The 13804-nt window shown below is 36.4% G+C and overlaps 1 protein-coding gene across 1 annotated transcript in view; it reads left to right on the forward strand.

Moving 5' to 3' along the window:
* The window catches only part of LOC112304812 (phospholipid-transporting ATPase ABCA3-like), a 328364-nt gene that overhangs the window by 124351 nt on the left and 190209 nt on the right, over positions 1 to 13804 (forward strand). Inside the window, exon 14 of the mRNA XM_053925911.1 lies at positions 8140 to 8294. Within this exon, the coding sequence (XP_053781886.1) occupies positions 8140 to 8294 (155 nt within the window). The remainder of the gene's footprint in view (positions 1 to 8139; positions 8295 to 13804) is intronic.

Raw genomic sequence — 13804 nt, forward strand, 5'->3', positions numbered from 1 at the left:
AATGCTAAATGAAATAGAGGCCTGGATCTTTAAGACAGCAAAAGAGAAACAGGAAGTAACATACAAGGGAGCCCCAATAAAGCAAGCATCTGATTTCTCAACAGAAATGTTATAAGCCAGAAGGGAATGGCAAGAAATATTCCAAGTAATGAAGAACAAGCCCTGCAACCAAGCATACTCAGTTCAGCAAGGCTCTCAATTAAAATGGAAGGCCAAATAAGGAGTTTCCCAAACAAAAGAAAGCTCAAAGAATACATCTCCAACAAACCACCACTGCAAGAGATGCTAAAGGGACTGCTTTAAGAAAAGAAAGAAAAAAACAGAGAGAAGAACACCACGTACAAAGGAAGTAAAATATAATGAGTAAGTACCTATCATTAACCTTAAATGTAAATGTATTAAATGCTCCAATCAAAAGACATAGAATAGATGAATATATAAGAAATCATGATCCACACATATGCTGCCTATAAGAGGCCCACCTCAGAAGAAAATACCTACACAGACTGAAAGTGAAGGCTTGGAAAAAATATTCTAAACAAATAGACAAAAAAAAAAAAGCTCTGTAGCAATACTCATATCAGACAAAATACACATCAAAACAGGGGCCATAAAAGAATCCAGAAGGTCACTGAATAATACACAAGGTAACAATCCATCAAGAAGACATGAACATTATGAACATATATGTACCGAACATACGAGAACCCAAATACATAAAGAAAATCTTGGAGGACTTCAAGAAAGATACTGACAGCAAGACAATTACAGTAGGGAATTTTAATACTGCACTGACAAAAATGGATAGATCTTCCAAACAAAATATCATCAAAGACATTGGGGCATTGAACAATGGCATAGATCAAATGATCTTAAATGATATATATAGAGCCTTTCATTCCAAGAAGCAAATTACACATCATTTTTGAAAGCACATGGAACATTTTCAAAGATAGATCACATGATAGGACATGAAAAAAGCCTCAACAAGTTCAAGAAAGTTGAAATCATATCAAGCATTGTCTCTGACCACAAGGGACTGACACTAGAAAGTAACCTCAAGGGAAAAGTCCCCAAACACTCAAAAACATGGAGATTGAATAGCATGCTATTAAATAATGAATTGGTCAAGACTGAGATTATGGAAGAAATCAAGAAGTTTCTGGAAACAATGAACTCACAACAATCTGAAACCTATGGGACACAGCGAAGGCAATCCTGAGAGGGAACTTCATAGCAATACAGGCCTACCTAAAAGAGATAGAAACATTTCAAATAAACAATCTAACGCTACACCTAAAAGAACTTGAGGAACAACAACAAACACAACCCAGAGCAGGCACAAAGAAGGAAATAACAAAGATCAGAGCAAAATTAAATGACATACAGACTAAAAGCATAATTCTAAGGATCAATGAATCCAGGAGGTGGTTCTTTGTAAAGATACACAAAATGGACAGGCCTTTAAGTAGGCTTATCGAGAAAAAAAGGGAGAGGACCCAAATACAATCAGAAATGAAAGAGGAGAGAATACAACTGATACCACCCAAATACAAAGGATTGTAAGAAATTACTATGAAGAAATATATGCCAAGAAATTTGAAAACCTAGGTGAAATGGGTTAATTTCTAGAAAAATATAATCTTCCAAAATTGAATGAAGAAGAAGCAGAAAGCCTGAACAGGCCAGTAACAGCTGACAGAATTGAAGCAGTAATCAAAAAAGTCCCAGCACACAAAAGCCCTGGACTGAATGATTTCACAGGAGAATTTTACAAAGCATTTAATGGGAAGCTAAACCCTCTCCTTCACAGAGTATTCCAAAAATTCCAAAAACACAGAAGACTCCTAAACTCTTCTTATGAAGCCAGCATCATCCTAATTCCACTACCAGATAATGACACAACAAAGAAAGACAACTGTAGGCCAATATCACTGATGAATATAGCCACTAAAATCCTGAACAAAATATTGGCAAACCACATTCAGCAATATATTAAAAGATCATACACCATGATCAAGTGGTGTTCATCCCAGGGATGCAAGGATAGTACAATATGTGCATATCAATAAACAGAAACCATCACATAAACAAAAGGAAAGAGAAAGCACATGATCGTATCAGTAGATGTGTTAAAAGCTTTTGATAAGGTATAGCCCCTATTTGTGATAAAGACACTCAGTAAAGTGTGACTAGAGGGAGCATTCCTCAATATAATAAAGGCCACATACAAGAGACCTACAGCCAAAATAATACTCAATGGACAAAAACTAAAAGTTTTCCCACTGAGATCAGGAACAACACAAGGATGTCTGCTTTCACCACCCCTGTTCAACATAGTATTACCAGTTGTAACAACACACATCACACAAGAAAAAGTAATAAAAGCCATCAAAATTTGAAAGGAAGAAGCAAAACTGTCATTGGTTACAGATGACATGAAAATGTACATAGAAAATCCTATACTCTCTAGCAAAAAACTACTCGACCTAATACATAAATTTGGCAAAACAGCAGGATACAAAGTGAATATTCAGAAACCAAAGGCATATTTGTACACCAACGATGAAATATGAGAAACAAATAAAGAAAAAAATCCCATTTGATATAGCAACAAGAAAAATAAAGTACCTAGGAATAAACCTAACCAAGGAGGTAAAAGACCTGTACTCAGAAAACTACACAACACTGAAGAAAGAAATTAAGGAAGACACAAACAAATGGAAGCATGTACCATGCTCATGGATTGGAAGAATTAACATCATCAAAATGGCCATACTACCCAAAGCAAGTAATAGATTCAGCACAATCCCTATTAAAGCACCAATGACATTTCACAGATAAAGCACAAACATTTCAGAAATTTCTATGGAACAGTAAATGACTCCAAATACCTCCAGCAATTTTGAGAAAGAAGAACAAAGCAGGAGGGATCACAATACCTGATATCAAACTGTATTACAAGGCCACTGTAATCAAAACAGCCTGGTAGTGGCATAAAAACAGACACAGAGACCAATGGAACAGAATAGAGAGCCCCAAAATAAACTCAAGTCTCTATGGTCAATTAATACTTGACAAATAAAGTAGAAGCATAAGTGGAGCAAAAATAGCCTCTTCAACAAATGATTTTGGGAGATCTGGACAGCTGCATGAAAAAAATGAAACTTGATCACCACCTTACACCATTCACAAAAGTAAATTCTAAGTGGAATAAGGACGTAAATATAAGTCATGGAACCATAAAAGTCCTAGAGGAAAACATAGTCAGGAAAATCTCAGATATTCCACACAGCAATATTTTCAATGATAGGCCCCCTAGAGCAAGGAACATAAAGGAAAGAATAAACAAATGGTACTTCATCAAAATAAAAGGCTTCTGCATGGCTAAAGAAAACAGGATTAAAATGTAAAGAGAACCAACTATATGGAAAACATTTGCCAATGACACTTCAGACAAGGATTTGATTTCCAAAATATGTAAACAACTCACACAACTCCACTCCAGGAAGACAAACAACCCAATTAAAAAATGGGCAAAGGACTTGAACAGACACTTCTCCAAGGAAGACATACAGAGGGCTCAGAGACATATGAAAAGATGCTCAGCATCACTAGCCATCAGAGAGATGCAAATTAAAACCACAATGAGGTACCATCTCACACCAGTCAGAGTGGCCATCATAAACAACTCAAGAAACAAGTGTTGGAGAGGATATGGAGAAAAGGGAACCCTAGTACACTGTCGGTTGGATTGCAGACTGGTTCAAACACTGGGAAACAGTATGGAATTTCCTCAGAAAACTACAAAAGGAATTGCCTTTTTACCCGGCAATTCCACTGCTGGGATTATATCCAAAGAAGCCTGAAACACCAATCCAAAAAACCTATGCACCCCAATATTCATAGCAGCACATTTTACAATAGCCAAGTGCTTGAAGCATCCTAAGTGGCCATCAGTAAATGAATGGTTAAAAAAATATATGGTACATTAACATGATGGAATACTATGCAGTATATGGAAAGAAGGAGCTCCTATGCTCGGTGACAGCATGGATGGAACTGGAGAGAATCATACTAAGTGAAATAAGCCAGACGGTTAAAGACAAATACCACATGAACTTGCCTTTATGTGGAACCTAATCAGCAAAACAAACAAACAAGCAAAATATAACTGGAGACAATGAAATTAACACACAGATAGTAATCAGATGGGAGGTGGGGAGGGTATTATGTAGGGAAATTGCAGAATGGTTTTCAGGAACAACTATAAAGGACACATGGACAAAACCAAGGGGGTGGGATCAGGGGTGGGAGGTTGGATGCCTTGGTCTGGCGCAGTGATTGGGGGAAAATGTAGACAACTGTGCTTGAACAACAGTGAAAAAAAGAACACTTAAACACCAGTTTACTAGAATATATGCACCCCTATATTCATAGCAGTGTTACTTATAATTGCCCAAATCTAAAAACAGCCTAAGTACCCATCAGTAGATGAGTGGATAAAAAAGTAGTGGTACATTTACACAATGGAATACTACACAACAGAAAGAAAGATTAAGTTCCTACCCTTTCCAACTGCATGGATGGAACTGGAGAGCATTATGATAAGTGATATAAGCCAGGCATTGAAGGACAAAAACCATATAATCTAACCTATAGGTTGAACATAATGAACAAAACAAACAAGTAAGCAAAATATAACCAGAGAAAATGAAATAAAGAATAAACTCACAGTAACCAAGGGAACGGGAGAGAGGGATAATGGGGGAAAATAAGGGAAGGGTTGATAAGGAACACATGGTCAAAACCCATGGGCTTAGGATCGAGGGTGGAGGTGGTAGTGGTATGGGCAAAATGGAGAGAACTGTTCTTGAACAACAATTAAAAAATAAAATAATTTGTAACTATGTATGATAATGAATGTAAACTACGCTTACCATGGTGATCATTTAACATGTTCCTGTATCTCTCCTGACCAGTGTGGCTCAGTTGGTTGGCCATTGGCCTACAAAGTAGAGGTTGCTGGTTCTATTCCCCGTCAGGGCACGGGCCTGGGTTGCAGGTTCAATTCTCAGTTGGGGCACCTACAAGAGGAAACCAGTCAATATTTCTCTCTCACTTTGGTGTTTCTTTATTTTTCTCCCTACCTTCCTCTCTGCCTAAAAATAAGTTTAAAAAATTTTAAACAATATATACATATATGTAATCATTATTTTTTACCTGAAACTAATACAGTGTTATATGTCAACTATATCTCAATTTTTTAAGAATATATCTTTACACATCCAGCAATACATTAAAAAGATCATACACCATGACCAAGTGGGATTCATCCCAGGGATGCAAGGATGGCACAATATTCGCAAATCAATAAACATAATACATCACATAAACAACAGCAAAGACAAAAATCACATGATCATATCAGTGGATGCAGAAAAAATATTTGATAAGGTACAGCACCCATTTCTGATAAAAACACTCAGCAAAGTGGGAATAGAGGGAGCATTCCTCAACATCATAAAGGCCATATAGGAGAGACCTACAGCCAACATCATACTCAATGGACAAAAACTTAGAGCTTTCCCACTAAGATCAGGAACAAGACAAGGATGCCCTCTCTCACCACTCCTATTCAACATAGTATTGGAATTCCTAGCCACAGCAATCAGACCAGAAAAAGAAATAAAACGCATCCAAATTGGAAAGGAGGAAATGAAACTGTCACTGTTTGCAGACGACATGATAGTGTACATGGAAAATCCTATAGACTCCACCAAAAAACTACTCGACCTAATAAATAAATTTGGCAAAACAGCTGGATACAAAGTCAATACTCAGAAATCAAAGGAATTCCTGTACACCAACAACAAAACTGCAGAAACAGAAATCAGGAAAAAAATCCCATTTGATATAGCAACAAGAAAAATAGAGTACCTAGGAATAAACCTAAACAAGGAGGTAAAAGACCTGTACTCAGAAAACTACACAACATTGAAGAAAGAAATTAAGGAAGACACAAACAAATGGAAGCATGTACCATGCTCATGGATTGGAAGAATTAACATCATCAAAATGGCCATACTACCCAAAGCAATTTACAGATTCGATGCAATCCCTATTAGAGTACCCATGACACATTTCACAGATATAGAACAAACATTTCAGAAATTCATATGGAACCATAAACGACCCTGAACAGCTGCAGCAAATTTGAGAAAGAAGAACAAAGCAGGAGGGATCACAATACCTGATATCAAACTGTATTACAAGGCCACTGTAATCAAAACAGTCTGGTACTGGCATAAGAACAGATACATAGATAAATGAAACAGAATAGAGAGTCCAGAAATAAATCCAATGCTCTATGGTCAATTAATATTTGAGAAAGGAGGAAGGAGCATAAAATATAGTAAAAATAGCCTCTTCAACAAATGGTGATGGGAGATCTAGACAGCTACATGTAAAAAAGTAAAACTTGACCACCAACTTACATCATAGAGAAAAATAAACTCAAGATGCTTAAAAGACTTAAATATAAGTCATGATACCATACAAGTCCTAGAGGAAAACTTTGGCAGGAAAATCTCAGGCATTCCATGCAGCAACATCCTCACAGACATGTCCCCTAAAGCAAGGGACATGAAGGACAGAATAAACAAATGGGACCTCATCAAAATAAAAAGCTTGTGCATGGCTGAAGAAAACACCATTAAAATAAAAAGAGAACCAACAGTATGGGAAAACATATTTGCCAGTAATACCTCAGACAAGGGCCTGATCTCCAAAATATATAAAGAACTCACACGACTCCACTCCAGGAAGACAAACAACCCAATTAAAAAATGGGCAAAGGACTTGAACAGACACTTCTCCAAGGAAGTCATACAGAGGGCCTAGAGACATATGAAAAGATGCTCAGCATCACTAGCCATCAGAGAGATGCAAATTAAAACCACAATGAGGTACCATCTCACACCAGTCAGAGTGGCCAACGTAAAGAAATAAACAAACAAATGTTGGAAAGGATGCAGAGAAAAGGGAATCCTAGTGCACTGTTGGTGGGAATGCAGTCTGGTGAGGCCACTGTACAGAACAGTATGGAATTTCCTCAGAAAACTAAAAATGGAACTGCCCTTTGACCCAGCAGTTCCACTGGTGGGATTATACCCTAAGAACACTGAAACACCAATCCAAAAGAACCTGTGCATCCCAATGTTCATAGCAGCACAATTTACAATAGCCAAGTACTGGAAGCAACCGAAGTGCCCATCAGCAAATGAGAGGATCAAAGAACTATGGTACATTTACACAAGGGAATTCTACACATCAGAGAGAAAGAAGGAGCTTATACCCTTTGCAACAGCATGGATGGAACTGGAGAGCATTATGCTAAGTGAAATAAGCCAGGTGGTGAGGGACAAATACCATATGATCTCACCTTTAACTGGTTCATAAAAAATAGAAGAAAAAAGGAAACAAAATATAACCAGAGACATTGAAGTTAAGAACAATCTAACAATGGGCAAGGGGGAGTGGGGAGGGGACAGTGAGGAGAGGGGATTACGAGAACTACTGTAAAGGACACATGGACAAAATCAAGGGGGAGGGTGGAGTTGGGGGAGGGAGGGGGTTCAGCTGGGGTGGGGTGGAAGGATGGGGAGAATAGGCACACAACTGTAATTGAATAACAAAAAATTTTTAAAAATTTATAAAAAGAATATATCTTTAAAATAAAATAAATGATTTATAGAGTTTAATTGGTTACACTTTTTTTTTTACATATTACCATGTAATTTTGTGGACAGCTTGATTTTCATATTAAAATTTCTTAAGGACCAAATGTTATGTTCTAGATAGTTATGTTTTTCATAATATCTACACAGTACCTAATATGGTCCAAAAATATAGTTAACTGGATGATTGCAATGTGAATATATTAGAAGATAGCAAAATATTGAAATATTTTTACTACCAATATTACCCTTATTGATTACAACAAATTAGTATATATTAGCAGAAAGAAAATTAAAATATAGTTAATTATACCACTCAGATGTTTGAGATGCTAATTTGCAATGTCTTATGTTCTGTCACCAAAGCTCAGCTTCTGTCATGTTTTCTTTTTACTTGTAGGTCGCTACCTTCCAACCAGAGGAGAGGCCTACATTAATGGATATGCCATCTCAAAGAACATGATTAATATTCGAAAAAACTTGGGCTTCTGCCCTCAGCATGACTTGTTGTTTAATGACTTGACACTATCAGAACACCTTTATTTCTACTTTATGGTGAGTCAGAGATTTTTAAAAATTATATAGTGTGTCACTTTAGGCCTCTGTCTCCTTATTGATTTTCTGTCTGAAATATCTATCCATTGAAGTCAATGGGGTGTTAAAATCCCTGACTCTGACTGCAGTGCTGCTGATCTCTCCCTTTATGTCCATCAAGGTTTCCTTTACATATTTAGGTGCTCCTATGATAGTTGCATAAATGTTTACTAGGGATATATCCTATTGTTGGATTGTTCCCTTTATTGGTATGTAGTGGCCTTCTTTGTGTCTTACTATACCCTTGGTTTTAAAGTCTAATTTATCAGATACAAGTATTGCTACCTCAGCTTTTTCTTCCTTTTCATTTGCATAAAATAACTTTTTTTATCCCTTTACTTTTATTCTGTGTGTATCTTTTGATCTGAGGTGGGTCTCTTGGAAGTGGCATTTATATATGTTGGTGGGAATGCAGACTGGTGCAGCCACTGTGGAAAACAGCATGGAATTTCCTCAGAAAACTAAAAATGGAACTTTTTTCTTTTTTTCTTTTATATTTTTTTCTTAGTATATTTTATTGATGGGTCTTGTTTTCTTATTCAATAGTCCACCCTATTTGTTTTGGTTGGAGTATTTAAGCCATTTACATTTAAGGTCATTATTGATATATGCACAATTAGTGCCATTTTATTGTTATACTGTTTTTCACTGTTTTTTATTCTCTTTTTCTTCTTCTTAAAGCAGGCCCTTTAACATTTGTTGCAGTACCAATTTGGTGTTAACAAACTCCTTTAGTTCTTTCCTGTCTGGGAAGCTCCTTATTTCTCCTTCAATTTTAAATGATAACCTTGCTAGGTAAAGTGGCCTTGGTTGTAAGTCCTTGCTTTTCATCACCTTGAATATTTCATGCCATTCAGTTCTATCCTGATATGTTTCTGTTGAGAAATCAGGTGGCAGTTTAATTGGTGCTCCACTGTATTACCTGCTTTTCTCTTGAAGCTTTTGTGATTGTCTTCTTGTCTTTAAGTTTTGTCATTTTAACTACTGTGTAATCAATGTAGGCCTCTTTGGGTCCAAATTGCTTGGCACTCTCTGAGGTCCTCTCTGAGGACTTGTGTGTCTTTTTTCTTTCACCAGATTAGGGAAAATTTTAGTCATTATTTCTTCAAATAGGTTCTCAATCCCTTGCTTGCCCTCTTCTCCTTCTGGTATTTCCATGATGTGGATGTTGTTTTGCTTCATGTTGTCCAAAATGTTTCTTAAGCTCTCCTTGTTTTTTAAATTAATTTTCTGCTCTGCTTGAGTGCTTTAGTCTACTTTGTCTTCCAAATCACTAAGTCAATCCTCTGCTTCATCTAACCTAGTGTACATTCCTTCCGGTGTATTATTTCTTTCAGATATTGCTTTATTTTTGACTGGTCCTTTTTTGTGGTTTCTATGTCTTTCTTCATGCTGTTGAGTATCCTTGTAATCATTGCTCTAAATACCCTATCTGATAAATTGCTTGCCTCAATTTCATCTAGTTCTTCTTCTGGAGAATTCTCTTGTTCTTTCATTTGGGGTCTGTTTCTTTGTCTTTCCATTTTGGCTAGTTCTTTCTATTTGTTTCTATGTCTTAGGTAGATCTGCAAAAACTAGTGCAGACCTTTGTCAGATGCTGTTTGTGACTGGCCTGGGGCAACTTGTTTGAAGTTATCAGTGATCCACCACATGTGGATCCATCTGCTGGGTCTGTTTGTGTGCAGAAAGAACCAGGCTATGCACCAAGGCTGGTTTTTAACAGCACCAGGTCTGGAGGAGGGTCAGCTAAGTCTCCAAGCTCCAAGAAATCTGCCCTAGTTGTTAAACTTAATCAATTATATAGCCTGCATATATACTGTGAACACATAAATTGTGCTGTTATGAACATTGGGGTGCACAGGTTTTTTTGAATTGGTGTTTCAGGATTCTTAGGGTATAATCCTAGCAGTGGAATTGCTGGGTAAAAGGCAGTTCCATTTTTAGTTTTCCGACGAAATTCCATACAGTTTCCCACAGTGGTTGCACCAGTCTGCATTCCCACCAACAGTGCACTAGGGCTCCCTTTCATCCACAACATCACCAGCACTTGTTCATTGGTTTAGTTATGATGGCCATTCTGACTGGAGTAAAAAGGTATCTCATTATGGTTTTAATTTGCATCTCTCTAATGGCTAATGATGTAGAGCATCATTTCATATGTCTCTGTCCCTCTGTATGTCCTCCTTGGAGAAGTGTTTGTTCAGGTCTTTTGCCCATTTTTTTAATTGGGTTGCTTGTCTTCCTGGAGTGGAGTTGTGTGAGTTCTTTATATATTTTGGAGATCAAACCCTTGTCTGGGGTATCATTTGCAAATACATTTTCCTGTGTGGTCAGTTACCTTTTCATTTTGTTGACATTTTCTTCAGCCATGCAGAATCATGTATTCTTATCTATGGTGTAAGTTTGTAATCTCTTTTCATTTTATTGCATGTACCAGTGCAATTTTTCCAACACCATTTATTGAATACACTGTTTTTTCTGGAGCTTTGATCTGTTCTTTTGTTTGGGCCATATTTCTTTGTCTCAATGCACCTGTAATGTTGTGGAGCCTTTGGTATTCACCAGGGTGGGTCAACCCTCTTGGCTGGGTTGTGGCACTTGCTGTGGGTGGGGAGTTAGAGAGGGAACAAGCCACTGTCTTGCTCCTCTCTAGCTCCACTTTCCAATGAACTCTCCTGTGAAACTGAGAGGTTCTCCAGCCATCCCTACCCCTTCAGTTTTTTACAGATAGACATTATGAGTCTTTATTTTCCCGTTCAGCTAGCACCACCTCATCTGCATGGTCCACCGTCTTCCCACTCGTCCTTTCTGCTCATGTGCCCATCTCCCATCTCCACCCTTCCTAGTGGTCCAGATGAATATTTGTTTAACTCCTTGGTTGTTGGAGTTCCATGCAGTTTGATTTTCTGGCAATTCCGGTTGTTTATTGTTTTTAAATTTGTTGTTATCCTACTTTTGGTTGTGCAAGGAAGCAAAGCATTTCTACCTACGCCTCCATCTTGGCCAAAACTCATTGTTCCTCTAGTTTTTGCTGATGGGGGGTTAGGCTGTTTACTTGAGATTTTTCTCTCTTCTTTAGGCAGGCCTGTAATGCTATGAACTTCCCTCGTAAGTCTCCTTTTGCTGTGTCCCATAGATTTTGGGTTGTTGTGTGACATTTTCATTTGTTTCAAGGTACTTTTTGATTTATCCTTGATCTCATTGTTTACCCACTAATTATTTAGTAACATGTCATTCAACCTCCATGTTTTTTAATGTTTTTGATTTTTTCCTTGTTGCTGATTTCTAGTTTCAAGCCATTGTGATCTGAAGACATGCTTGATATGATTTCAGTAGTCTTGAATTTCTTAAGGCTTGGTTTGTGTCCTACCATGTTTTCTATCTTTGAAAATGATTTTCTTTCCTTTGAGAAGAATGTATATTTTGCTTCTTTGGGGTGAAATATTCTGTAAATATCAATTAAGTCCACTTAATCTAGAGTATCATTTAATGCCACTATATCCTTGTTGATTTTTTGTCTTGAAGATCTATGCATTTTTGACAGTGGGATGTTAAAATCCTTTACAATGATGGTATTGCTGATGATCTCTTTCTTAACGTCCAAGATATTCTTTATATATTTAGATGCTATTATATCAGGTCCCTATATGTTTACTAGGGGTATATTCTCTTGTTGGACTACTCTCTTAAGTATTTTACAGTGACCTTCTTTGTCTCTACTATGGCTTTTGTTTGAAGTCTATTTTCTCAGGTATAGGTATTGCTACCCCAGGTTTTTTATCATGTTCTTTTGTATGGAATATTTTTTTTCCATCTCATCTCTTCACTTTCAGTGTGTGTATATCTTTTATTCTGAACTGGGACTCTTGTAGACCATGTTTTCTTATTGATAAGCTACTCTATGTCTTTTGATTGGGGCATTTAAGACATTTACATTTAAAGTTTTTATTGACAGGTATGGTTCACTGCCATTTTTCTCTTTATACCTGTGTTCCTCTCTCTCTTAATTTCTTTTTCTTCTTAAAGCAGTCCATTTAGCAACTGCTACAGTGCTGATTTGGTGAAGATATACTCTTTTAGCTTTTTTTTTTTTTTTAACCTGGGAAGCTCTTTATTTTTCTTTCCATTTTAAATGAGAGCCTTGCTGGGTAGATCAGTCTTGATTGCTGGTCCTTGCTTTTCATTACTTGGAATAGTTTTTGTCAGTCCCTTCTTGCTTGTAGCATTTCTGTTGAGAAATCAGCTGATAGTCTTATCTGAGCTCTCGTATGTTATTAGCTGTTTCTCCCTTGCTGCCTTTAAGATTCTCTCTTTGTGCTTATATTTTGCCATTTTAATTGTGATGGCTTCTTTGGGTTCATCTGCTTGGCTCATTTCTTTATTGTTTGTTTTTTGATGTTGAGTTTTATAAGTTCTGTATTAATTTTGAATATTAAGCCTTATAAGATATATTGGCAAATATGTTTTTCCATTCAGTGACTTGTCTTTTCATTTTCTTGATGATTCCCTTTGCTGTGTAAGGACTTTGTAGTTTTATGTAGCCCAATTTGTTAATTTTTGTTGTCGTTGGGGGTATTTTTTGCTCAAGGTGAAATATCAGAAAAGATATTGCTATGAGAAATGTCCCATATTTTACTGCCTATGTTATCTTTTAGGATTCTTATTGTTTTGAGTCTAACAGTTAAGTCTTTAATCCATTTTGACTTTTTCTTGTGTATGGTGTAAGAAGGTGATCTGGTTTTATTTTATTTTTCATGTATCTGTCTCATTTTCCCCGATTTATTGATTAAACCTTCTTGACACCCTTGTAAATTGTTGCCTCCTTTATCAAATATTAATTTACCATTAAGGCATGGGTTTATTTCTGGTGTCTCTATGCTGTTCCATAGATTTATATATCAGTTAGATCTATATATCAGCTTTTATGCCAGTTCCATGCTGTTTTGAATACTATGGACTATCCTGTGCCATGATTCCTTCAGCATTATACTTTTTTAATGATAATGCTGTGATAATACAATGTCTTTTGTGATTCCATATAAATTATTAGAATATTTGTTCTAGTTCTGTGAAATACACCATTGATATCTTAATAGGAGTTGTGTTGAATCTATAGATTGCTTTGGATGGTATGGACATTTTAATGATGTTAATTCTTCATATTCATGGACATGGTATATGCTTCCATTTTTGTATCTAATTCAATTTCTTTCTTCATTGTGTTAAAATTTTCCTAGTACAGGTCTTTTACATTCTTGCTTAAATTTATTCATATGCATTTTAATATTTTGATGCAATTGTAAATGAGATTGTTTTCTTGGTTTTGCTTTTTGATAATTCATTATTGGTGTATTAAAATGCAACTGATTTCTGGATATTTATTTTGTGTCCTGCTACTTTGCCACATTTGCTTATCTGTTCTAGTACATCTTTGGGGGAATACTTAGAGTTCTCAATATAAAGTATTCTGT

The sequence above is a fragment of the Desmodus rotundus genome, chromosome 1 (genome assembly GCF_022682495.2).
Source record: "Desmodus rotundus isolate HL8 chromosome 1, HLdesRot8A.1, whole genome shotgun sequence".
In the NCBI taxonomy this organism is placed as follows: domain Eukaryota; kingdom Metazoa; phylum Chordata; class Mammalia; order Chiroptera; family Phyllostomidae; genus Desmodus; species Desmodus rotundus.